This window comes from Chinchilla lanigera, unplaced genomic scaffold (genome assembly GCF_000276665.1).
Source record: "Chinchilla lanigera isolate Chin_1 unplaced genomic scaffold, ChiLan1.0 scaffold00051, whole genome shotgun sequence".
Taxonomy (NCBI): domain Eukaryota; kingdom Metazoa; phylum Chordata; class Mammalia; order Rodentia; family Chinchillidae; genus Chinchilla; species Chinchilla lanigera.
In genome coordinates, this window is record NW_004955452.1 from 11313014 (window position 1) to 11339483 (window position 26470).

The 26470-nt window shown below is 47.4% G+C and overlaps 1 protein-coding gene and 1 long non-coding RNA gene across 4 annotated transcripts in view; one reads left to right on the forward strand and one right to left on the reverse strand.

The window, feature by feature from the left end:
- Window positions 1-17357, forward strand: part of Azin2 (antizyme inhibitor 2) — a 26026-nt gene extending 8669 nt beyond the window's left edge. The window contains exons 4-11 of one of the 3 annotated variants that reach the window (XM_013519440.1): window positions 1688-1860; window positions 2736-2870; window positions 3675-3840; window positions 5026-5188; window positions 6390-6502; window positions 15943-16157; window positions 16695-16771; window positions 16879-16970. In XM_013519440.1, coding sequence (XP_013374894.1) covers window positions 1688-1860; window positions 2736-2870; window positions 3675-3840; window positions 5026-5188; window positions 6390-6502; window positions 15943-16157; window positions 16695-16755 — 1026 coding nt within the window. In that variant the 3' untranslated portion in view covers window positions 16756-16771; window positions 16879-16970. 3 annotated transcript variants of the gene reach the window in all.
- On the reverse strand, window positions 9648-20150 carry LOC106149743. Its single transcript, XR_001236100.1, has 3 exons — window positions 19768-20150; window positions 14250-14441; window positions 9648-9727 (listed from the first exon to the last, which is right to left on the reverse strand). It is a non-coding gene; the product is annotated as an uncharacterized LOC106149743 (long non-coding RNA).
- Between the last annotated feature and the right edge of the window lie 6320 nt (window positions 20151-26470).

The window sequence follows — 26470 nt, forward strand, 5'->3', positions numbered from 1 at the left end:
CCGGGCTTTAACACTGGGTTTAATGGGTTATTGTGGGGATTGAATGAAGCAGAATTTAAAGCAGGGCTAAATCCAGCCTGCCCTGATTCCGGAAGTGTTCCTGCCTCTCAGCCATGCTCACTCATTCGTCTTTTGCCTGTGGCTGTTTTGATGCCACAGCTGCAGTTGAGCAGTTGCAATGGACACTGCGTGGCTCGCAGAGTCAGCCCCTTTCTAGAAGCCCGTCTGCACCTCGTCACGCTGTCCTCATCATCACTTCCTGTGTCATTAAAGCAGCAACCACACAGAGCCATGTTCTACAGAGGCGAGGAAGAGCTGAGGGTACAGCTCAATGGCAGAACCTTGCCCAGCGTTCGCGAGGCCCTGGGTTCCATCCCCCCAGCACTGAAGTAAAACAAAAAATAACAGCAACAAAAACCAAAAATTACTATCACCACCTCCACAACCACCACAACAACAGGAAAAAAAGGGAGGAAGAGGAGGCCCTGAGGGCGTGCTGAGCTGGAGCCACCCCCGAGTGTCCTGCATAGCCCAGACCTTCGGAGTTAGGTGAAATGTGTCAGAAAGTCTCTTGGTTTTGTAGATGTCCTAATATATGCAGCAATATTCTTATTTATTAAATTGGCAGAATTACATACACTTATGGCGTACCTGGGATGCGACACGTGTACCTCATCAGACTGAGGCACTCATTCACACACACTTTCTTTCTGCAGTAACACCTAAAATCTCCTTTCCTAGTGGTTGCCAAGCATACAATACTTTGTTATTAACTGTAGTCACCAAGAGGGACCATAAATCTCCTGGACTTATTCCTTTAGGGCCTATGTATCCTTGGAACAAGCTCTCCACAGCCACCCCTCCCCCACACCCAGACGCTGGCAACCGTCATTCTACCATGTCTCCCAGTTTGACTCTTTTTGATGCCACACAGAAGTGACATCATGCAGTATTTGTGTTTCTATGCTTGGCTTATTTAACTTAGCATAATGTCCTCCAGCTTCATTCATGCTGTTACAAATGACAGGATTTCCTCCTTTTTTAATGGCTGAATAGTGGTGCATTATGTATGTGTTACATTTTCTGTATCCATTCTCCCATCAATGAATGTTTGAGTTGTTCCATTTCTTGGCTATTGTGAATAGCACTGCAGTGCACATGGGAGTGCAGATACTCTTTCACATACTGATTTCAATTCCTTTGGACATGCACCCAGAATGGGATTTTGGGAAAAGCTCTATTTTTAATTTTTTGAGGGACCTTCCTACTGTTTTCCAAGTCATATTATTAAAAGCTTAAATCTGCCAGGAAAATGTGTCATAAGCCTGTTGTTAGGGCCACCGGGACTCTGTACAGACCTTTGTGTAAATAAGAAAATGTACCCCTTCCTTAAGACACTTAATTGTTACAATAAATATACTGATTTTGTTAGCGTGAGATGTTTCATGCCAGGAAGTTATAATGAATGTACTGATCTATCCTGTATTTGCTGTGTACCGGAGCCAGCAGGACTGTGGAGTGTGCTGCCTGTCAGAGAATGGTGAATGAGCCTTAAGTCCTTTTTATCTGTTGTCTCAAAGGGAGGGCCTACTTATTATGTAGCTCTGACTGCCCTTCATTTCTGTTTCCTTGGGCTCCATGGATCAGTAGTCCTGGTGCCCTTACCACCACCTTTGGGGCTCTACAGGCAGAGATGGAGTTAGTCCAGCGCATCGGTGTCCCTACCAGTAAGATCATCTATGCCAATCCCTGCAAGCAAATTGCACAGATCAAGTATGCTGCCAAGCATGGGGTGCAGCTGCTGAGCTTTGACAATGAGGTGGAACTGGCAAAGGTGGTCAAGAGCTACCCCACTGCCAAGTAAGTGAGAACCAGGCATGCAGGGGGTAAGGGCTGGAATGCTGGGTAAGGGTGGAGTGGAGAGGGTGCTAGGGAGAGGGGCTTGCCTTGGACTTGGCCACTGTCACGAGAAATCACGTGGGTATTCCTGGACTGGACCCAGGACGCCAGGCTTGCCTAGATGAAAGGCAGAACTACCTGGTTCTAACCCCAGGCAGAAAAGGCCATGGTGTAGTGGAGGTCAAAGTCATAGGCTTGAGAGAACCAGCAGGAAAGTTTCAGAAGGAGACCTTGAATAATGAGTAGAGTTTGAGGAAAGCATGAAGAGCAAAGCGCATAAACAAAATCACGGGTGTCAGGAGCAGCATGAGTGTTTGAGGGGTGAGCAGAAGTTTGATGTGGCTGGAACATGCCTGTGTGATGGGTGAAGGACACAGTGACACTGCTTGCAGGTAGGGATCTAGTGCAGATGGATTCCCTGGGGGCCCAGGGAAGGGTTTTGGGTTAAGGGTAGGCTAGGAGGCGGGCTATTCTGGTTCACCCAAAGCAGCTTCCATCATGTTACTGGGGTTGTCCTTAAAACTTTGAAAAGTAGTTCCCCTCATATACGCAAAGTTTGAAAACTCTGCCTGGTGTGGAGGTATCTAGAGCTGCCCAGGGGACAGCCAGTGAGATCTCGCCCATGCAGATGATGCAGGAATGTGCACCGGGACATTAGGAGACTGAGTTGGACAGAACTCATAGGCTGACTGGCTGTGCAGGGCGAAGATGAGGCTTAGAAGCTTGTGGGCCCACGGGGCTTTCAGCCTGAGTTCATAGGCCCGGACTGGGAGGAGACATGGTTGGGATGGGGTAGGTGGGTTCATACAGCAGAGGTGCACTGTGTGTCTCATCAGGATGGTGCTGTGCATTGCCACCGATGACACCCACTCCCTGAGCCGCCTGAGCCTGAAATTTGGAGCATTGCTGAAATCCTGCAGACATCTGCTTGAAAATGCCAAGAAGAGCCATATGGAGGTGGTGGGTGTGAGGTGCGCACCGGGAGCCCCACCATCCCCACCCACACCCAGCCCATGCCTCTTTTGCAGGAATTACTCATTCTGTATGAGACTTTCCCCAGGGCCTCCAAGCAAGGCCAGCTCCTGGGCCTGGAATTCTGCTAGTTAAGAATTTCCTCTCTTTGTGGTTTGGAATGTCCCCTTCCCCAGCCCTGTAGTCTCCAGGAGGTCTTGTCCCAGGAGGCTCTTCCCATTGGGATCTGGCCCTGAGAAAGCTCTGTCAGCCTAGATGTAGGCCAAAGGCTCTGCAGCCACACCCTGGGACTGCCTCTTTGAGGGATGTGGAAGAAAATAATAAAGACCAGTTGCACGCAGCTTCATTATTCTGTACCTCAGGCACTGAGCTGAGGGCTGCATGTCCATCACCCCATGGCCTTGTGTGGTAGAGGCTCTTATCCCTGCGTGTGTGGACAGGACACTTGAATGAGGCGGGCTGAGTAACTTGGCCAGGTCAACCACTGACTGACAGGCCTCTCCAAATCTGGGTAATCTGGGGCCCTGGCTCTCATCCTAGAAGGTTTCTCTAGGGGCAATGTGGGGGAACGAGCGAAGCATCAAGTGCCTCCTGTCCTTTACTAACTGGCCACAGGGCCAGTTGTGGGAAGAGCCTCCTGGGACAAGACCTCCTGGAGGCCTTAATATTTCAGGCTCTCAGTCACTGCACCAGTAACATGGGCACACTGTCCCACGTGTCTGCCCAAGATCACCACTGGCTGGGCTGAGGTTGGGGCATCTTGGGACTCTGTGTGCAAGCAGAGGCTCTTCCTCCCTTCCCAGTTTTCATGTTGGCAGTGGCTGTCTTGATCCTCAAGTCTATGCTCAGTCCATCGCGGAAGCCCGGCTTGTGTTTGAAATCGGTGCTGAACTCGGTCACACGATGCATATTCTTGACCTTGGTGGTGGCTTCCCTGGAGTAGAGGGAACCAAAGTGCGATTTGAAGAGGTAACTGAGGGGCTGGGAATGTCTTGCTGGGCTCTTTGGGTGGGCAGCTGGGGACTGGTATAGAGGGGCAGAATGTTCACAGGGAGTCTACTGGAGCGGCTCCTGTGTGCCTTATGCTGTGCTTGGTGCATTACCTGGGTTACCTCGCTACTTACTAGCCCTGTGCTACGGCTGGGCAAACGGAGGCTCATCGAGGTTGTGTCACTTTCGGAGTGCACAGCAGGGCTGGCGACACTGGCGCTGCCTGACTCCAGCTCATGCACTTACCCAGCCTATCTGAGGCTTAGCCAACACATAATTGCACATCATAAGGCCCTTCAAGGGTCTGAGTATGCCCTATTTACCCTTGGGTGGCTGATGAGAAATCAGACGGGAAGACAGAGAAGGAAAACCAACCTTCTCCCTGCATCCTGTGTCACCTCATCTGTGAGATGAAGGCAAGAGATACGCGTCATAGAAGTCCCCACTAGGGGTCGCCTCTCCTTAGAACAGGAAAAGCTTCTGCAATCTCCATAGCTACGAATTGACTCTGAGGAGGTAATTTTGCAATGGACCCGAAGAATTAGCCTCAAAAAATGAGAGTTACAGCTTTGTGCATAAGAGTAGTGAACCTTTCTGGGCCATCGAATACACAGGACAGGCTGGATGACGGTATGTACAATCTTAGGGTGAAAACATTTACTCGTGAGGACTCTCACAATGTATTGAGCAAAACAGCTTGCAAGAACACGTGTAGAATCCATGATGTTTACAGTTAAAAATACTGTTCATAAAAAAGAATTAAAGAATTTACTCAAATAATTCACAATGATTAGGATCATGTGGGTGATAGAATTAAGGTGGTTTCTATCTTTTTGTTCTTTGTATTTTTTGAATTTCCTGCAATGTATTGTTTAGCAAACTGGTTATTTATGAAAGACCCATACCAGGACTTCTGGAATCTGAGCACCCACCCTTATAGGACAAGGGTGATTTACACAAGTTCGCGGGTTTTAACCCAGCCCAGCCCCGCTCCTGCCTTCTTGGCTAGCTGTCCTCAGTTACCAGCTGGGGCCTTAGCAGCTGCCAAGTCCTTCTTCCTGAAATCAAAGTGGCTTTTAAGAAATAGCCTTGGAGCTGTAGCAAGTCTTCGGAATAAACCCCACATTTCAAACACACAGTTGTCCTCCAACCTGCTCCCACTAGATTGCCTCTGTGATCAACTCAGCCTTGGACCTATACTTCCCAGAGGGCTGTGGTGTGGACATCCTTGCTGAGCTGGGGCGCTACTATGTGACCTCTGCCTTCACCGTGGCTGTCAGCATTGTCGCCAAGAAGGAGGTTCTTCTAGACCAGCCCAGCAGAGAGGGTAGGTGCCAGGTGGGCAATGGAGCCCTGTCCCCTCCTGAAGCTGGGACAGTGGCTAGCTGGAAAGAGCCTGGTGTTCAGCCCAGTGGCCAGGATGGGGGAATCTGGAGAAAGGATGCTCACCCTAGGGAAACTTGCAATTAAGTCCTTTTATTCCCAAGACAATTACCAAGCATCTTTTTCCATAGCAGTGTGCAAACTGATATAAAAAGGGCATTAGGGAGAACAGATGCTTTTTGGACATCGTTTTATAGATGAGGCAGCAGAGTCAAAGGAAGTTTAAGTGCATTGCTTAAGAACCTGTAAGAAGTAAAGCCTGTGTTTGACCCCTTGTCTGTCTCCTCCTCAAAGTCAGGCTCTTGCTCATCCTTTCTTGTAACTTAATAAAAGTAATTAATGACAACTGATATTTGTTGGGGTCCCTCTTACAGAACATAGGCAGGGAGGGGTTGAGTCACCAGCCAAAGGCACATGGCTGATAAGGGACAGGGTTGGAGCTCAAGTTCGGGCTGGGATGACTCAACTTGAATGCCCACACCACCAGCATTACTGCTCTTCCCTCCCCTTCCAGATAGATCAGGTCTCCTAGAGTGAGCTCTCAGCACCCTCTGAGCAAGGAGTGTTGAGGACTCTGATTCTGGGCTTTGCCCTCTGCTCTGAGACCCTCAAGCAGGACAGCCTCAGGATGGTGTGCTCTTCCCCAGACAAAATTTATGTGCAAGTGTGGTGGGATTCAGGTCAACTGTCCTGCGTGTGCACAGGGAGAGTGTTCTTCTGGTTTCCTTTGTAGACCTGGGGATTGTCCCATCCGGTCCAGTTGGGAGACCTCGCTTCTCATTCCAGCTCATCCATTACCCTATCTGGTGCCACTGAGCAAGTGGCTTAACCTCTGGGGTCTTGAGTTTGAGTGGGCGCTCTTCTGCATTTGCTGGGGCATCTAAGGGCGCTGATACAGGCTGGGAAGTGTGCCCTGGGCAGGCTTGCTCTGCTGTAAGGGGGAGTGTTCCTAACATGGCAGTGAACCCATGACACCAGGCGGACGGCCCTTGGTGGCTTCTGTTACAGGACTTACCCATAATTGGGGAAGGGGCAGCCACCTCAGCTCCATAGACCTGCTGTCTTCCCTAAGCCTACCATGATGTCGACTCCCCCTCCCAGCCTCTTAACATTCTGTTTGTGTTACTCTTGACTCCTCCCCACAGAGGAAAATGGTTCTGCCCTCAAGACCTTTGTGTACCACCTCGATGACGGCGTGTATGGAATCTTCAACTCCGTTCTGTTTGACAACATCTGCCCCACCCCCATCCTGCACAAGGTAAGCCTACATCACACCTATTTTCAACTGTGGGTGTGTTTCAATAGATCTGTTGTGTTTTAATCAAATACATATGTATATATATTGCTGGGGATTGCCGTCAAGACCTTGTACATGCTAGGCAAATGCTCTACCACTTATATTCCCAGCTCTTTATCTACTTTTTAAAAAGTAAAACATGTTCATTGTAGAAAATAGGCAATCAGATAAAGAAGGTTATCACTCATAATTCTACCAGACATAGACTCTTTGAACATTATATTTCTTTTCATTCATTTAAAAATGCACTGTACTTTGTTTTCATAAAGTTGGGAATCATATTTTTTTGTAACCTGCTTTTCATTTATGAGGTGTAGCCATTTCTGTGCCATTAACTAATCTTTGGCAACATGCTTTTTGATGACTATATAGTATTCCAACCAACTAGTGGTTGGGTGACTTCCTGTTTTGAGCACTGTGAGTCTACTCTGAAATATATTTCTGATTACTGCTCTAGGGTAAATTCTAGAAGCAAAAAGAAACTTCATCTGCCATGGGTTTTCATATTAACAGGGGAAGAGGATTAACAAAACATTCCTGGGCCTCCAGCAACTTTAGGGGGCATCTTTAAGAGGGGGAAGACAATCAAACACACCAGTGTGTCTTCACATCTCTAGGCCTTTGTGTGGCTCCTCTTCCCATCAGACAGGCCTTGACTGTCTGCTCTTCTTGCCTCTTACCCCACTGCAAGTAGGGTGAACCACTCTATCCCTCCCCGAAGGGCCCACATATTTTGGATGGGCTTGTGGGTCCAAAGTTAGGTATGGTTATAGAGACTGTCTGAGGAAGCCACCCTGCTGTGTTGAGGAATCCAGAGCTTTCTACTCTGACACCAGCATTGCCTACATTTTGTGGCAGCCCACATCCTACCACACCGAGAAAGTATTGGGCTGGCCCAGGCTGCAGAGCAGGCAGCAGTTCTCTGCCTCCAGGGCCCTTGTCCTGCTATCCCTGACCCACCTGCCATCCCCTCCCTCGGCCCCTCAGAAGGGCAGGACTGCAGTCCCCCCACTGCTGTGCCGCCCTGCCAGCACCTCTGCTTTGCCTGCTCTCCAGCAGGTGTTCTGCACGCGGGCACAAGGATGTTACTGACTCTGTGGTCTGTGCTCTGCCTCCTCTGGGCAATGCCTCAGCTTCCTCTTTCAGGCTGCCAACCACTTCCAGAGCCTGAAAGAGGAAACTGAGGCTCCAGTTGTGCTGGGAGTGTTGGGGACTCAGCCTGTGAATGTGTAACTTCTTGAGACAGTGCCTAACAATTTTCCAAAGTGGCAGTACTGATGTTCGGTCCCATTTTTCTTAACACTTGGCACTGTCAGCCTGAAAACATCTTCCCAGTGGAGTGGATGTGAAATGGTATCTCATTGCGTCCTCTGCATTTCCTGATCACTAGGAAGCTTGACCTCTGTGAATATTTACTGGCCGCACAGCTCCTCTTCTCCCAGAGACTGTAAGCTGGCTGCACGGCTGAACCTCTGCACCACGTGGCCTGCATTACCGGCCCTGCTCCTCAGCGTCCCCTCACCCCTAGAACCTCTCTCCTGGTTTCTGTGCTATACTCCACAGAGGATGCTCTTTTTACATTTTTAAATTTTCAGACAGCGTCTCACTAAGTCACTGAGTTGCCCAGGCTGGGCTCAAACTCGTGATTCTCTTGCCTCAGCCTCCTGGAATGCTGGGATGGACACGTGCCACCACACCCAGCTCCGAGTGTGCTCTTGAAGGCCATGTCCGTGTTACCAGCATTTCCCTGAAGCAACTCTGTCCTCAGCACTCATCTTCATCCAACTTCACACCGGACTGTCGTGGCTTCTGTGGCCACTTCCCGGCTTTGCCTGTTCCTCTGCTGCTCCCACCCTCTCTCTGGCCCGTCTTCCTCCGTGTACCCTCCAAGTGCTGACCACCTTGGGCCTCGGTCCTTGACCCTCTTCCCCGTCTACACGTACTTCCTTGGCTTCCACGCTGAGGTTTCAGCATCTTCCCTCCTCTCCTCACTCCCAAGTTTATATCTATCCTGGATCACACCCTGGGCCCCGGACTTGGACAGCCACTTACCCACCTGACATTTCTCCTGGGATCTCAGATTTAACTTGTTCAGAACTAAATTCTTGATTTCCAAACCCAAACTCCTCACAGTAAATAGCACTGTCACCAGCCAACTGTTTAAGCTAAGAAGCTGGCACCGTCCTCGCCTTCCCCCTCTGCCCACATGGAGGCCACCTGCAGGCTCGAGTCTTGCTCCAGTGCACATTTCGAGTTCCTCGCACTGTTTCTCTGCCACCATCGCCTCCTGCCTGAGCTACCGCAGCAAAAACTAACTGCTCTTCTGGTCCCTACTTGTGCCTTCTTGCCATCCATTCTCCACGGCCGCTTTTTAAACACCCAAAGATCACGTCCCCCCTCGGCTTAGAACCCGCTACGGCTTCTCGTGCTTCTCAAATAAAATCTCGATTCCGCAGCACGGACACTGAGGGTCCCGCACCTGCTTCTTCTCACCTCTCCTCTCTCTTCCCCTCTGTCATCTGCTGCATCTCCGTCGGCCTCCTTTCTGTTCCTGCATTGCCTGAGCTCTTTCTGACCTCAGGACCTTTGTATTGGTTCCGTTCAGAATGCTCTTCACTCACTCCTTATTCTCTTCCTTTGCATCTCACCTCAGATGTCATCTACTCAGGAGCCCCTTCCCGGCCACTCTCTTTAAAGTGGCTCATCTCCAACCTTCAGATAATTTTATCACCATTCTATTTTCTTTATAACATGTTACCATCTGTAATGATCTTGTTTTTACTTGCTTGCTTAGTCTATCTTCTCCACTAGCATGCAGGCTTTACAAAGGCAGTTGCTTTGTTCAGTTTGTTCCCTCTGAATTCCTAACACCCGGCACAGTGCCAGGGAAATAGCAGGTGTTCAATAAATATTTTTGAATGAATTATGAATGAATGACCTGTTATACTGTAAGACCCTTGAGGGCAGAAACTATGTGCATCTGTTTTCTCAATATAGAATGTGATACATGATAGGTGCTTAGTGTATACAGGAATTGAACAGGTTTGTTTATTTGTTTGTTTTTAAGATGGGGGTCTCACTGTGTTGCCCAGGCTGGTCTTGAGCTCTTGGCCTTAAAAGTGATCCTCCTGCCTCAGCCTCTTGAGTAGCTGGGACTACAGGTTCATGCTACCATATCTGGTGGAACTGAATAGATTTTAAAAACTTATATTAGCAACTTAAAATTTAAAGAAACTTTTAAGAAGGAAAAAACCAAAAACAAGCAAAAACCTCCCATAATCCTTTGCTCTAATGGAATTCATAATGTTACCTCTCCTTTCATCATTCCCATACAGTGCTGTGTGGCTGCAAACTTTATGAATGTATTGGTGCCTGCTGAAGTCACTGTGTAGGTGTTGTGTTAAGTATTTCATGCAGCATTACTCTTCACAACAATTTGTTAAGGTAGATATTATCAGTCCTGTTTTACAATGAGGAAGCTGAGCTTAGAGAGGTGAGGTACCTTGCCTTGCTCAAAGTCACATACTTAATACGGGGAAATGCTTATAAACTGGAGACTGTGAGCCCCTGCAGGCAGGGTTCATGTCTTACTCATCTTTGATTATCTGTCTGGTGCTAGAGGAAAAGTGCTCAACTACTTTCCTATAAAATTACTACCTCTCTATAAAACGCAGTGTCATTGGACATTTCAGCATTGCTAAGTTTTTGTTATTCTTATTCATCCTTCCATGAATATTCCCTCTGCTTAGAATGCTCTTTGCTTATCTCTCTGCATGGCTAGCTGGTTTTACTTGCTTAAAGTATAATCACTTTTATGAACTATTTTCTTACGATGAGTTTTTGGAATTAGATTATCAGGTAAAAAGATATGAACACTTTTAGGTCTCTAGATGTGTATCGCCAGATTATTTTCCCATAATCTTGGACTATACATACTGTCACTACTTGTGCCCATGTCACAGTAAGCTCACAGGAAAAGTACACTGCAAGTGACCTTTGCTTGTTGGCTCATTTATCTGAAATGGCACATCTCAGTATTTTTTTCATTTCTACGTCTATTTCTATGACAAGCAGAAATCTTTTATTTTTTGATGTCAATGCCACTTTACATCCTCTGTTCACCTGATTTGGAAGGTCTTGAAGTTTCTTCTTACAGAGGTGAACTTGTATATGCATGTGTATGTAAAGTAACAGTTGATACAATTCTTTTCAACTGTTGATTTATTCTTATAGTTTTAATTTTTTATAAAGTTTCAGCACAATATCATGTATCTTAACTAAGTGTGCTATAGTAATAATATGAAAATTTATCTCTAACTTTCATGCTCTGCAAGTTGTAATCACTTTTATTTAATATATGCCTTTTCTCTTACAGAACTAGCATATTGGAGAAAATTGATCATAAATGATAAAGTAATTTACAAATCCCACTCATCAGAGATGACTTTTAAAATTTATTTTGATTCCTTCTTGTTCTAAGTGTCTTAGTGTACATTGTTTTTAGCTTAGAAAATATACCATGAACATATGGTTTTACATATTAGCATGTTAGGTGGACTTTCATATATAAACATTTAAAATGTTCATTGGGTTATCTAAAATGATATATATTTAGGATGTAAAGATAATTCAACAAATGTATACCAGCACCTCAGAAATGCAGAGTATGAGGGGCAGCTCTGTGGGGATTTTATGAGAACCTTGGGGTAATGATATGTTTGGTCATGTAAGGAAGGAAGTGCCACGTTATCTTCCCAAGTGGCTATATCATTCTGCATCCCAGTAGCAGCGAATGAAAGTTCCTGTTGCTTTGTGTCCTCACTAGCATTTGTTGTCAGTATTCTGGATTTTGACTGTTGTAATAGATGTCCAGTGGTATTTGTTATTTCGAGTTGCATTTCCTTGATGATATATGATGCAGGGAATCTTTCCATAAATTCATTTTTTTCTTCTGAGCCAGGGTCTCACTATGTAGTTCAGCCCGGCCTTGAACTCACTATGTAGCCCAGGCTAGCCCTGAAGCCACAGCAATCCTCCTGCTTCAGCCTCCTAAGTGCTGGGGTTACAGGCATGTGCCACCATGCCTGGCGAGTAGAACACTTTAATTTTAACCAAGTCCAGGTTATCAATTTTTTTTTCCCTATGGTTTGTGGCTTTCCTGTGGTATTTTTCTTTTTCAGTAACACTTACTACTTCTTTATGAGGCAGGATCTGACTGTATTGCCCAGGCTGGCCTCAAACTGACAATCCTCCTCTAGCCTCCAGGCTAGGTGGGATTACAGGTGTGTGCCACTATCCAGCTGTAACATTTTATCTTTTTTTTTTTTCATTTTATCTTTTAACATGCTACATTTAAGGAAATTTTTTTTTTAAAAAAAGCTTTTTGAGAGTGTGTCTTGCTATATTGCCCAGTCTGTTCTAAAACTCTCAGGCTCAACTGATCTTCCTGTCTCAGCCTCCCATGGAGCTGAGACTACACTTGTGCACCACTGTGCTTGGCTCATGAGCTCACTTTGTAATTCTTCATTTTGTCTGCCATTACCCTGCTATGCTGCAAACTTTGTGAGGACAAAGATCATTGCCTATTTTGTTCACTAATGTGTCCCAAGCACATAAAACAGTGACTATTCAAGTATGTGTTAAATGATAACCTAACGCTGAAACTGGATTTCTGTTTGGAGGTATGCTGAATCCTCAGAGCGCTGATCTTTAGTTCTGATTGCTCTGTGGGTTCCTAGAGCCTAGCCAAGATGAAGAATATGATGGAATGCCCTCACATAAAGCTGCAAACGTCTCAGAGTACATCCTCACTGTAAAAGTCAACTAGGAAAAACACCCTGTTCCACAGAGTACAGCAAGAAAACTTGTCTGTTTCAATTTTGGTAGTGGTTGGAAGATAGCAAAATCTGAGAGCTGAAATGATAAGCTGCCATCTGGCTCACATTGACACTAATTTTGGGATCTAAAAAATCTCAAGCCTAGAACTGACTGTATCTGGCAGAAGCAAACACAAATTCTCTCTGGAGGAGGAATGTGCAACCTTGGCTTTTAACAGTTCTCAGACAAGGTTTCACAGAGCATGAATTGGGAGCTGAAAATTACAAAACACAAACAAGTTACCAAACTAGCAGGAACAACTGACAGCAGAATCAGACCTGCAATACTTCATATATTGGAATTACCAGGTGCTAAACATAAAACAAACCTATTCCACTTTTTTTTTTTTTTTTTTTTTGTAGTCCAGGCTGGCTTTGAGCTTGCTATGTAGCTCAGGTTGGCCCTGAACTCATGATCTTCCTCTCAAGGCCCACAATTGCTGGGATTACAGGCATGTGGTACTACATCTGGCTAAAACAAAAACAATTCTATAATGTGTAAAGAAATAAGAGATTGAGCCAGGCATGGTGGCACATGCTTGTAATCCCAGCATTCGGGAGGCTGAGGCAGGAAGGATCACCTGTGAGTTCAAGGCCAGCCTGGGCTACATAGTGAGTTCAAAGCTAGCCTGTACTACATAGTCAGACCCTGTTTCAGAAAAAAAAAGAAATGAGAGATTGAAGATATAATCAAAGACTAAGTGAATGTAGGCCAGGGGCGTATCATACACAGGATAAGCAGCACATGAGAAATAAGTGAAGAGCACGGGGAAGACAGTGGTGAAGACAGCATGCAAATGTAGCAACAAGAAGCAAAAAGGTCTGAAAAATAAGAAAAGTTAAGAAAGTAGTGCACAGAGTGAGAAGACAGAATATCTAATCCTAGTTTCAAGAAGAGATTGTATTAAGATATAGAAATCACACCAGTAATTTATTTGAATAGGAGCATTTTGACTTAAGGAATTATTAACTTTGAAGGCAGCTAATCACTAAATGGAGCAAAACCAGTTACCAACCTGGGAGAATGAACAAGGAACTAGAAATTTAAGAGAATAGCTCCTCCTGTTACTCGCTATTGTGGGTTCTTTGCCACATGTAAGATGGAAATCAGACATGGGCTGACTCTCGAGCCTGTTGATGACCAGCACCATTATCTACCCTTTTCCTCAGAACCCTCCCAAAGGAAGAGTTGCCATGTATGCTTCTGAGATGCTATTAATTGGCTGGGCTTCTTGCTGAATTCATATATAAATTATGAATTGGCAATGGGTGTTCTTGTAGTGTTAACAGCTCTGAGCTTTCAAGACAAGTAGATATCAGATCTTTTCATGTTAGTGGCTCTCCTCCCTTGCTCCTTGGAGCAAGCAGCTATAGGAAGGCCTTGGGGACTCTTCTGGCCACCAGACGTGGTGGCTCCCAGCAATTCCTCATTGCTCTTCATTGTTCTCTGGCGGCCAGCCACCTTCAGTGTTATCACGTCAGGCTACTGACAGCACCACTTTCCCTGTGTGTTACCAGCTCAGCACACACTACTTGACACAGAAATTACAAATGAGCAGGGATGTCATCTAGTGGAGGCTTTATAACGGCTTATGCTGCACAGACTGACCCAGGCTGACCTGCAGGAAGATGCTTGTAGAAGGTGGTCATGGGGAGGGAAGGACCTCTTAAGGACCTGACTGAGGAGGGCTGTAGAGTGGCAGAGTCAGTGGTGATGGGTTTGTGACTGAAGCCTGCTGCGACCAGGTTTCTCTGAGCAGCCATGAGGGACCTGACGCCGCTGTGGCCCAGCCATAAGATGCTGGGGTAGCCATGGGGTTACTTTCATTTACCTTTTTGGGAGGATCAGGCCTCTCTCCTGTTTCATTCTCTTCAAGGCTATTTCATAACCTTTGAATAGAGCTTGTTGTGTCACAGGAACATGCAGTCTACCAGTGGCAAACAAACCCACCTGCAGGTGCGCAATCATAGCAGCGGCCTCTACTGGGTGGAGAAACTTGCTGAAAGATGCAGGCCAAGGCTATCTGTGAAAGTCAAATACATGAATATTACTTCTGTATATACAGAATTTTTTGGTCATTTTCCTCATTCCTGCCTCTGGCTAAGGTCTTCACTGCTTCCTACTAGTAGCTTCTATTTTTTCCTTCCCATTTCCCCCTCCCTCCTTCTCTCCAATCTATCTATTCCATCCATTCACTTGCTTAAAAATATTGAAAAAGCACCTACTATATGCCAGGCTGGAAGATGCAGAGGAGACAGAGGTGAACTGGGCTAAAGCCATCTGTGGGCTTATGGAATTTATCGTCTGTCAGGGAGGACAGGCGTGAACAGATACTTCACAAGCAAATATGCAATTGCAAATCCTGGCAAATGCTATGAAGGCAAGGCTTGGGCAATGGAGCTTTAGGAAAGGCTTCCTGGAGGCTGATTCTTGTGAGATCTAAAGGACAAACAGGAGCTGGCAGATTTGGAGCCTCAGGAAAGAGCAAGGGAGAAGGCAGGGGGAGGAGAAGGGGAGCTGCGTTACTGGGAAGCCCAGAGCAACAGGAGTAACTGGAACTCGCGGGGTGCAGGAGGTGGGGTGAGGGGCCTTGAGGCCACAGTCAGGATCTGCACACACCTGTTCTTAAGCTGTGACTCCTCCTTAGGGCCTCCCTACACTGTGACAAATTGCACCATCTTGGTTGCCTGCTAATGGTTTGTGCTCAGATTTTTTTTTTTTCTGGATTTGGAAGTCATTTAAGAAAAATAATTTAAATTTTCATTGGTAAATTGTGTCTCTGAGCAAATCCTTAACCTCTAAGAGCCTTAGTTCCCCTAAAAAGACAGTAATTATGTCTAGCTTGGAGGTCTTCTGTGACTTCGGCCTGGTCACCCTGTGATTTTCTGCTGGAGGTGTGCCTTCCTCACAGATGTGAGGGAGGCTGGGTCTAATACAGCTGGGTCTAATACCCTCCTGCTCCTTCCACTGGGCCTGGCAGGAATGAGAGCACCTGGGAGGCGTTCACGGAAGGGAAGCCCTAGGGCTGGCCTGGAAGGTGTCTGGAACTGAGGGGAGGAGGGCTGCAGAGGTGAGGGCACAGTTTAGGTCCAGAAAGTGGCCAGTGAAGACCAAACGACAGATGTGGTAACAGTAACAGCAGTAACAATAGCAGTAACTAAACCAGACCTTTGTCATGTTAAATGTTCTACACATACCACCTTATCCTTTTAGTAGCTCTCTGAAGTAGAGACTATTAATTATTCACATCTTATAAATGAACAAACCGAGGCACAGGTTGATTAAGTATCTTGCCCAAGGTCACACTGCTAAAGTGTTGGAAATTGGATTTGAGACCAGGTATTGTGGCTTCCAAGTGTAAGAGATAACGAATGCAGAGAATAGGGGAGGGCATCAAATGCCAGGTTACGGGGGCCATCGGTCTTTATCCTGTCAGTCACGGGAGCCGTGGGAGGCTTTGGCGGGAAGGAAATGCTGAGGCCGAGGTATGCCCAGGGCTGACGGGCCATGTTTCTCTCCTACAGAAACCACCCACAGAGCAGCCCCTGTACAGCAGCAGCCTGTGGGGCCCAGCTGCCGCTGGCCGTGACTGTGTGGCTGAGGGCCTGTGGCTGCCGCAACTACACGTAGGGGACTGGCTGGTCTTTGAGAACATGGGCGCTTACACTGTGGGCACAAGCTCCCTCCTTGGGGGGACCCAGACCTGCCACATCACCTACACCATGTCCCGGGTAGCCTGGTAAGAGGGCCCTGCTGCGAAATGGGGAAAGGGCAAGCCAGCAAGGCCTAAGCAAAAAGGGCAGTCTGTGATCTGAAACCTGCTTCTGTGTAATCCGACTGGCAAGGAGCTCCTGCTGAGGCTCATTTACCAACCACCTGGGGCCAGAGAAAGGGCGGGGCTTCCCCAGGGGATCACAGAGTTGCAGGCAGGCACTTGGGGTGGCACTGTGCTGGCAGGGAGCATGAGCCCTCTCTGAGGCTTAGTCCTGCTCCCTGGGAAGGTGGGCAGCAGGCAGGAGGCAGAGGGGGGCAAGTGTGGTATACCTTGGCATTAATAGAGGTTGGCTTGACTGGAAGGGAAGAGCTGGGTTCAACCCTAGTGCTGGCATGTGGTCTAGGGCAGGCCACTCTTCTCTTGATCCTCAGTTTCTTCATCAGTAAAATGGGAATAGGAATGGGTCCCTCACAGGCTTTTAGATGATGGATGGGAGGTGCCTGGCATGTCTGACTCACAGGAAATGCTCATAAATGTGGGTTCCCTTTTCCTTTTTGACAGTGGGGACCACAGGGCAAGCAAGCAGAGGGGACAAGGGTCAGCAGGTGTCACTTGCCCCTGACCTTGGCTGGGCTTAGGTAAGAGTCCTGTGTCTGATGGGACCAAGAGTACAGGTACAGGGGCCTAAAGAAGCCCCCTGTTGTCCTTGAGCTGGCTGCCTCTGTGACCCCTCTCTCACCCCTAGGGAAGCACTGCGGAGACAGCTGCTGCCTGTGGAACAAGATGAGGACACTGAGGGTGTGTGCAAGCCTCTGTCCTGCGGCTGGGAGATCACAGACACTCTGTGTGTGGGCCCTGTCTTCACCCCAGCAAGCATCATGTGAGCAGGCCTTCCTCCCCCTAGACACCCCCAGTGGGGCCGTGGAGATGCCTCTGGGAGAGCTGGGGACTGCGGCAAGCAGGACACTCTCTGGCCAGGACTCTGGTGCTCACTCCGCCGCCCCCTGCTCCACCTGTAGTGTTTGTTTCTGCCCTGTAAATAGGACCAGTCTTATACCCACTGTAGTTCAAGTATGCAACATAAATCCTGTCCCTTCCAGCTGTGTCCGCCTTCTCTGCAGCGCAAGGGGCCTGGTCAGCCAGGTTTTGGGGTGTCCTTAGGGTCTCCTACCTTTCTCACTTTTGTAAATACGCAAATAAATACTTAGCTTTTTTAATACTGCAGTGGAATCCAGCAATTTGATTGAAAAATCAGCCGAGTCAGGCATGGAGAGACTTCCCCACTTCCCAATGAGCCCGTGCTCCTGAGCCTCGCAGCAGTGGGGGCACCACCCACTCACACCTCCTCCGACTCACCTCTGCCCCCAAAGGCTTCCAAGACTGGAAGAAGCCTGGCGTCAGGAAAAAGGGTGAGCTGTCAGGGGCTGAGGTGTGGGGTGACTGGAGCTTTCAGGAGCTTGTGACTGGCCACTGGCCTCTGTGCGAACCCATTACCTAGCCTAAAGGCCGGCACAGTGTAGGGGCAACTAAGCACTTGATACAGTTTTGCAAATTCATACTGGAGAGAAAGAACAAAAGGACGGACGTCTTGCAGTGCTAGGGACCAAGCCATGGACTTCCAAAGGCTAGGCAAGTGCTCTAGCACTGAGCTACGTCCCCAACTCCCTTTTTCCCCATGGGAGGTTCTGAGTAGACCCTCTCCCCTTACTTTCCTTGCAAGCAGGCAAAGCAGTAAGAATAATGCTAACATGTGGTGGGTTTTGCTTGTTTAGGCAGTCACTGTTAGGATAAGGCTGGCCAGAGAACATTGCTGTGCCCGATGCCAACAGCCCTGGCATCCCCTCAGACTGGCAGCTCTTGCAGCACAAGGGCTCCTCCACACTGCCAGAGCCCCAAGCTCTGCACGCATGGTGTGTGAGCAGTTTAGCAAAGGAGTTCAGAATTTTAGATACTTCCAGATGCCAGAGGAGACTGAAATTCTTTTTCTTAAATTTAAAAAAATTGAGATACAATTCACGTGCCATACAATCCAGCTTTTTAAAGTGTGGAAGTAAATGGTTTGAGTGTACTTGCAAAGCTGTACAGTTATCACCATTGTCAGTTTTAGAACATACTCATCCCAAGAAGCCCCTCCACCACTGGCAGTCACTTTCCACCTGCCCTGTCCCCTGCCCCGAGGTCACCAAGAGCTGTTGAAGCATCTTATACGCCTACAGGTTTTCCTGACATTGGGTTAAATTTGTCCAGCCAGGTTTTTCCCAGTGTACTCTGAGTTAGTTTGCAGGTCCCACGGACTAGTACTGTCAGCTCCTGGAGGACACAGCGACCCATCTTTGCATCACAAGTGTCTGCTGCTCGATCAGTGCCAAAGGCATTACCTTGCACTGTCATTTATTGAGCACCTGGTGATATGCTGGGCCCTGGGCTCTTTTGTACCCATTTTCTTATTTAACCCTCACAATAATCTTCCAGGAGAAATATGTTTGGCTGGCACATTTTACAAATGAGTTAGCAGATTCGGAGAGGTGAAGAGCTGTTTGTTTTTGGCATGTACATTGAGCACCTGGTCTGTTCTGGGTGATGACACAGCAGTGAAAAATAAGGTTTTTGCTGCCAGGGATGTCAGATTCTAGGGGACTGACAGATGATACACAGACTAACATGCCATGGAGTATGTCAGATGCTAATAGATTCCGTGAAGAAAAAGAAAACCAGTTAAGGGAAAAAAGACTAGGAGGTGCTGTTTTCTAAAGGGCAATCTAGGACGGTTTCACATAAAGAAACCGTTTGAAACCTGCATTAAGTGGGTCCCATCCCAGGGAAGATCGCTCTGGAGAGAAGGGACAGTAAATGCGGACCCAGCAGGGAGTGCAGTGTGTGAGGAGCAGAGAGGAGGCCATTGTGGCTGAGACCAGGGAGAGAGGGAAGAGTCTGAGTATCTCGATAAGGGTGAAACGGAGTCAGGAGTGACAGCATCTTGCGGCTGAGTGAGGGGGGGCTGTGGAGGGGAAGAGGGAGGGGGACCACGGGCAAGAGGGGCTTCAACAGCTCTTGGTGACCTTGGGGCAGGATCGCTGGATAAAAACAGGACACTAAATTAAAGGGGGCTTTAAGGGAGGATTTTTTTCCCCCTTTATACACGTATTTGACTTCTTACACTAAAACATTACTCACCGAGCGTGGTGGCCCACGCCTGTAATCCCCACACTCAGCAGGCTGAGGCAGGAGGATCACCGTAAGTTCAAGGCCAGCCTGTACTACTTTTCGAGGCTCTCTCAAAATACATTACTCGTTTATCTTAAATTCAACTTTGAACTGGGCGTTCCGCATTTTATTTGCTAAGTCTGGCAATACTACACTGGCAAGTCGCTGTGCGCTGACGTCCCTTTTTGGGTTTCGTTTCCCCATCCGCGAGACTCGCCCCGGGAACTCGCCGGAGCCCCCCGGGCGGAGCGCCTCCCCCGCCCGGGCCGTCCCTCCGCTCAGAGCTGTACGGGAAGCGCGCTCTGGTTTCTCGCTGAGTGAATATAAGAAGCCCCTTCCTCTCAAGCCCTTCACTTTTCCCATCGGAAAATACGAGAACGTGTGGGGGAAGGGGAGTAAATGACCCTCAGTACTGGCTCCACGAACTCACCGCGAGCTTCTCAGCCCGCCGGAATCCCCACAACACGGCCCTCCAAACCATAAATTTCCGGTTGCGTGACGCTACTTCCGCACACAGGAGCCTCCCAGGCTTCGCGCCTCTGCCTCTCCCAGGATTGCGCCCTCTGCTGGCCTGGAGGAGGAACCGATTTAACAACCTGAAAAAAAAAAAATCCACAGGCAGCCATTGGTTGAAATATTGAGGATCGTAGCTCCGCTTCCAACCTCTACCAATGAAAAGCGAACTCTCACCGGGGGCGGGGTTTCCTCCGATAAAAATGTCTTTCCTCACAGGGCAGCGTGGGGTGGGGGCTCGTGGATTTGCGGTGGGTTTGAGGAGGGGGGCGCAGTACCGGAAGAGGGCTTCCGGCCCAACATCTACTTCTGCTTCCGCTTAGAAAGCTGGTGGTTCCTAGAATAGGAAAGCGGAGCAAGACACCTGCTGAGTTCACACAGAATATCAGGTGATTTGAACGAATTCTTGATTTCTGGGCGAAAGATAAAATAATCACGGTTGCCTACTGTCTGCCATGCCCTCCCTGATCACGCCTTTCCCTCGCATTATTCCACTTTACCCACACCACGCTATGGAGTGAATTTTATGACATGGACTCCAATCTCTCACTGCCTGTGTTGGGATACTGCTTCTGCCTGTTAGCTTAAATTACTCTCTCTGGCACACCGTGTCTGTGAAATGGGATGATAGTACCTATCTTGTACCGTTGTTGTAGGATTAAATAAACATTTCAAATACTCAGAAGAGGCATGTGGTAAACACTGGTAATCACCTACATTATTTCCGTTACAAATTAAGAAACTGAGGCTTACATACGAAGTAACTTTGCCTGGAACAGATAGTAACTAGTGGAGAAAGTTAGGAAACATCTTTGCCTGATTCAGGGACCTCTCAATCACTAAACACACCCAGCCCTCTTTCTGGGCTTAGAGGAAGCCTGTGATCACCATAATTGCCTTGACAGCAGCATATATATTTACTTAGTAGCACCTAACACTAAATGGCTGCTCTCTGGGCATTCTAATAAAGCTAGTGGAGGGTTATGTTCTATAACTTATCTCCCAGACTAGGGATTCTGGAAGTAGACTGGATGGCTTCTGCTAAATCCCACTGATAGAAAACTAGTAGAATTTTATTTTTTGACACATGATGTTACTATATAGTTCCGACAGCCCTTGAACTCACTATGTAGCCCAGGCTGGCCTTGAACTGGTGGCAATCCTCCTGTTTCAGCCTCCTAAATGCTGAGATTACAGGCACCATCAGAGCCAGCTAGAAATAAATATTTGAACAAGTTAAATTTGAGCTCCAGTGAGATGTCCAAGTGGAAATAATTGTGATTTGGTGCACTAAGTGCTGTGTTACAGGAAAGCACAGGGTACCAAGGGAAGTCTGATTAGGGATAGGCATAACTGCCTGCTCTGGTTAAGGTGACTTGGCAGAAGCAGTGAGTTTTGGTGGATGAGTGGGAATTTGGCTAGGGTAAGAAATTCTGGGGAGACTGAGAAGAGCATTCCAGACAAGGAGAATGATGTATAGAAGAGAAGGGAGCCCTTTCTCAGGAACTGGAGTACAAAATCACAGATAAAATTGGAACAGAAATCAGGGGCATATTATAAAAGGGTATGTCTTGGAGGTATCAGCAAGTCATGAGAATGTGTGAGCAAGGGAGAGAGCAGGCCAGCTTTGCACTTCAGATGGTGCACTAGGAGGCATTGAAGAGGGTGTGGTAGGCAGCCTCTTAGAAGTTCCCAGGGATCCCATGCTCTAGTATCTTCCAGTGCAGTGCTTTCCCCCAAGAATGGATTGGGTTTATGGCTTCTATTCTAAAAAAGAGAATATGTTAGAAACAATGAGTTGTCGTTTTTGAGGTTAGATTATAAAAGACAGGTTTCCACCTTGGGTGCCTTCCCATTCTTGTAGTGGAGACATCAGCCATGTTGTGAGCTTCCCTGTGGAGAGATTGGCCTGTGTGGCCAGCAACTGACAACTCTGAACAAGGACCAGACTTGAAGCCTTTTAAAAGCTACATGATTGGAGTTGGTAGTGGATTTTTCCCTGGAAGAGACTCTCAGCCAGAGACACCCAGCTAAGCCACACCCTGGCTCCCAGCCCACAGAAACCAGGAGATAATAAATGTTGTGGTTTTAAGTTTTACCTAACTTTAAGATGATTTGTTGTACCATAGATAATAGACGCAAAGGGAGAAGCCAGAGGCCTTGGGAGAGGTTGTTGTTGTAGGCCGGGGAGAAATGATGCGAACCTGATTTGGACAGTGGCTGTGGAGGTGAGGAGTAGGAATGAATGTGAGACATGGTTGGAAAAAGAATGGAAGGTATTTGTCAGTGGAGTTGGATGTGGGACAAAGTGTTAGGCAGGAGAAGACCAGTGCCTGTGTCGGTAAATTGGAGGATCCTGCTTGCTAGAGCTCCTGGCACACAGGTCACGGGGGGGATGAGTTCAATAAGTAGCATTTTGAGATTTCTGGAACCAACAAGGTAAATCAACAGGGGAGACTCAAGGCTGGGATAGGGGAAAAGGGCCGTTGTCTGGGGAAGAAATATTGCAGGGACTTAGAATGGAGGGAGTGCTAGAGGGCCGCTCTGCCCTGAGTCGAATTGCTTGTTAAGGTGCGTGGCGTATCATTCTCCCTTCCATCCAGCCATTCATTCAGCAAATATTTACTAGGTGCCTTCTCTGTGCCAGGCGTTGTTTCAGGCACTGTGGACACCAAAGTGAGGACAAAAGTCCCTCCTTCATAGCGTTCATAACCTGGTTGCAAGGAGAGAAAGACTAAAATTTTAAACTTCTGGGTGTCACTCTCTCCAACATTGCTTAATGGGGAAGGATTTGCCATTTTGGTCGTCAGAGGCAGAAAAAGGACAGATATTTGGGGAGGGCAGAGGGAGGAGAGATACAAGGATGTGCAGATGGAAATAGCTTTTATAAGTGGGGGCAGTGGTGATGATGTGTGTTGCTTCTGCTTCCTAATCATTTCTCGGATTCAACTGCTTCTGTATATTCTTGCTGCCATTTATCTCTCATTTGGATTATTTCAGCTGCTAAAGTCTCAACTGTCTTCTAGTTCTTCTTTTTTTTTTTTTTTTTGGCAGTATTGGCCATTGAAATCAGGGCCTTTGCATTGAGCTATATCCTCACCCCTTTTATTTTTATTTTTTATTTTGAGACAGGGTCTTGCCAAGTTACTGAGTTACCTAGGCTGGGCTCAAACTTGTGCTCCTTCTGCCTCAGGCTCCAAGAGTGCTGGGATTACTGGCATGCACTACCACGCCTAGCTTTCCAGTTTATTCTTTAGGTGGAAATCAGAGTAATCTTCCTAAAATGAAATCATACCACTTCTTGGCATGAGTCTCTTCAGGGGATGCCAGCTGCTTTTAGAATGATGTTAGCGCTTTTATGCCAGTCTTATATGACCCTTAGATCTAAATCTGTACCATCCATTATATTAGTCACCAGCCTATATTAGTCATTATATTAAGAGCCTTTGAGGTACAGATCACCTGAATTAATATGTGCTGTAGTTTGAAACACAGCTTAGAATTTAAAGATGTACTTCCAAAAAAGATTGTAAATTATCTCATTTTTAATTTTAAAATATTTTCAATGCTGAGATACTTTGAGTTAAATAAAATATATTGTTCAATTAACTGAACTCATCTGTCCTTAATATTTAATATGGCTATCAGAAAGTTTAAAATTGTATATGTCTCAATTTACATATATATTGGATCACACTGAGTAAATCCATATCCTACCAGTTTCATCTCTCTCTAATTCTTTATTTTAGCTACTGAAGAACTTTCTTCATTGAAAGTAATAGAAACTGACTTTTAGGGGAAAAGAAAATGAAAAGCTAAGGGACCCGATTGCAGGGATGTTCTGAATCACTGGAAATGTTGACTAGCCAGTCTGGGGAAGGAGGGGAGCAGCCTGGGACCTCAGCAGCAGCGGTTCACAGATATTAGTGTGGCTGAGCTCCATTTCTGGGCTTGTCATTCTACATTTCAGATTCCTGGAGAGAGAATCTAGCAAGCTCAGTTTAGGTCAGGTGTACCTGCTCTGGATCAATCCACTCTAGTTATGAAGGATTCAATGCGTGCGTCTACTGCATATCTCTCACCTTTACTCTCCAGCCTCTCTGCTCCCTAAAAGGCAAATGTAAACTTAGGGGTCAGCACACCTTTTCAGTGAAGGGCCAGACAGTAAATATTCTTTTACTTTTGAATCCTTAAGTTTTCTGTAGCAACTCCTGCGCACTGTTGTGGAAAGCATAAGCAGCCGGATGTACACAAATGACTGCACATGACTATGTTTCAATAAAACTTTACTTATAAAACAGGAAGTGAGTGATCATTTGCTAATTGCTACACTGTACTCTCTGTTCCCTCTGCCCAGACCATTCTTTTGCTTCTTCCTTCTGGCAAGCTTCCTAGCCTCAGGGCTTAGCAGAGGTACCACTTCTTGCTAACCCTCCTCTCTTAGATGCCACTTTCCCTAACTCTCCTCTCCTGGCTGGATAGTTGCACATCTTCTATGCTCCCTCAGACCCTATCACTCAGGGCCATGGTTATGGGGGTGACAGAATGGACCTTCCTTGACCCAAGGGGATTGGTGAGCAATGTCCAGCAGAACCTGGACAAGGGCATGAGGCATGCACCATGGCTGTAGCTTCTGTGAGGCTTTATCCAGCTGAGCACACTATTCCCTGTTGCCTGGAAGCATAAGCAGAGTTTCTTAATGTCACAAATTTGATTTGTTTTGTTTTGTTTTGTTTTTTTCTGGTACCGGAAATCAAACTCACAACCTTGTGCTTGCCAGGCAGGAGCTGTGCCACTGAGCTAAATCCCCAGCCCTTTTTCAAAAATTTTTTTTAATGTCACAAATTTGGGCAGTGCAGATGTGATAGTGATTTTCCTGAGTGTTTTGCATAAGGAGACTAAACGTAAAAAGAGAAATGCGTCCTGCCTGTCATTGTGTCCTTGAGTGGCTCATCTTGGCCCCTCCTGGGGATGACAGACTGGGACCAGTGACCCAGGACCACCAGCAGCATGTCTTCCATAAGATACAGCCAACGACCAGCAGAGTGGATGAGATCAGAACCGGGATGATGATCACTGCAGCCTGCAGCCACCACATCTGGCAGCAGGAAAGGGGTCATCGGGGCAGAGATGGTGAACTCGTTTCCTGGGGTAGGCTATGCCCCATCCTCAGTAGCTGTGGCTCCCACAACACTAGGCTCCCATACATGGAGGAAACATAGTGCAAGAAAAGAACAGGCTTGGAGACAAAGACTGAGTGATCTCGGGCAGATGTCCAGCAGTTGTTTCCCCCAGTGTCTGGGACTTAGCTGTGTACGTGTTGTGGACAAAAAGGGAGAGATGTGATGCTAGTACTACAGCAGATGCTTTACATGGTCACCACCATTCACCAGCTGGGGAAGCTGGGATTCAGAGCCTGCCTTCTCCCTGAGATTAGTAAGTTCATAAGGGTGGAATCAGGATTTGAACCCAGGTTGGATGCTGTCAGGCCTTCATGCTGTCTATGGACCACTCCACAAGCATGTCCTGAATACTTAACCAAGGGCCAGGCATGTGGGCCAGCCCAGTAAGATAACAAGTAACACTGGGATCCCTCAGTAAATTCTAGCTGTCATTAGGTATCACTATTATGTTGACTCATTTTGTCCTCACAGCAACCTAATGGGTAAATGGATTGATTGGTACTGGGTTTGATGCTAGGGTCTTCGACCTCCTCAGCTTTTTTTTATTTTTTATTTTGAGACAGTCTTGCTAAGTTGCCCAGGCTGGGCTTGAACTTTCAACCTTCTTGCCTCAGTCTCTTGGTGTGCTGGGATTGTAGGCAGGTGCCACCACACCTGGGAAGATAGATAATTTTATTCTTATTTTCCACAAGGGACTCTGAGGCCAAAGTGGTGAAATGTCTTGCTTCAGGACACCCAGTTAGGAAGTGGCAAGGCCAAGGTTCAAACACAAGTTGACTCCCCCTTTTCCGTGTGGGCTGAGGTGCTTTGGTAGAGAGGAATCCACTACTGCTGCTTCAGTCTATGCAGTTGGAGTCCTTGGAGAAAAGGAGGAAGTAGAGGGCCTTGAGAGGCTGGTGGGAAGGAGGGCAGGCTTTTGTCGGGGGCTCAGAGGACGGCGAGGACCCGTGGAGACATGTGGGGGAGGTATAAGGAGCTACCGCCTAACAATTACTCAGCAGTGGTCTGGGCTGCGGCCTGGTGAGGTCTCTGTCACCGCAGGGACACTGCTGGCGTGGGAGACTGTGGTGCCAGGGACACATGTGAGGGCTCCTCTAGTTTGCCTTACGCCAGCTGTCAGTTTGCTGTACCTGCTTTTTCTGGGGCGCTGTGGAACAGAGTGGTGAGGATGAGTAACTCGGCTTTGAAACATTCCCACTCTCCCCAGAGAAATCCTGCCTCCTCGCTTCTCTCTCTGCCTCATGCTGCAGCCTCACAGGCCTCATGGCCGCCAGCCTCCGTCTTTGTTCTACCCGCCACACATAAAACCATACTCCTTCCTGGCTTCAAACCTTGCCACTTCTCCCTATTGCCCGCAGGATGACTCTCAGCATGGCATGATCCTGTCCTGCTTTCCTCCCAGCCTCACTGCTCTGCTCCTTTGCCTCGCGTGCAACC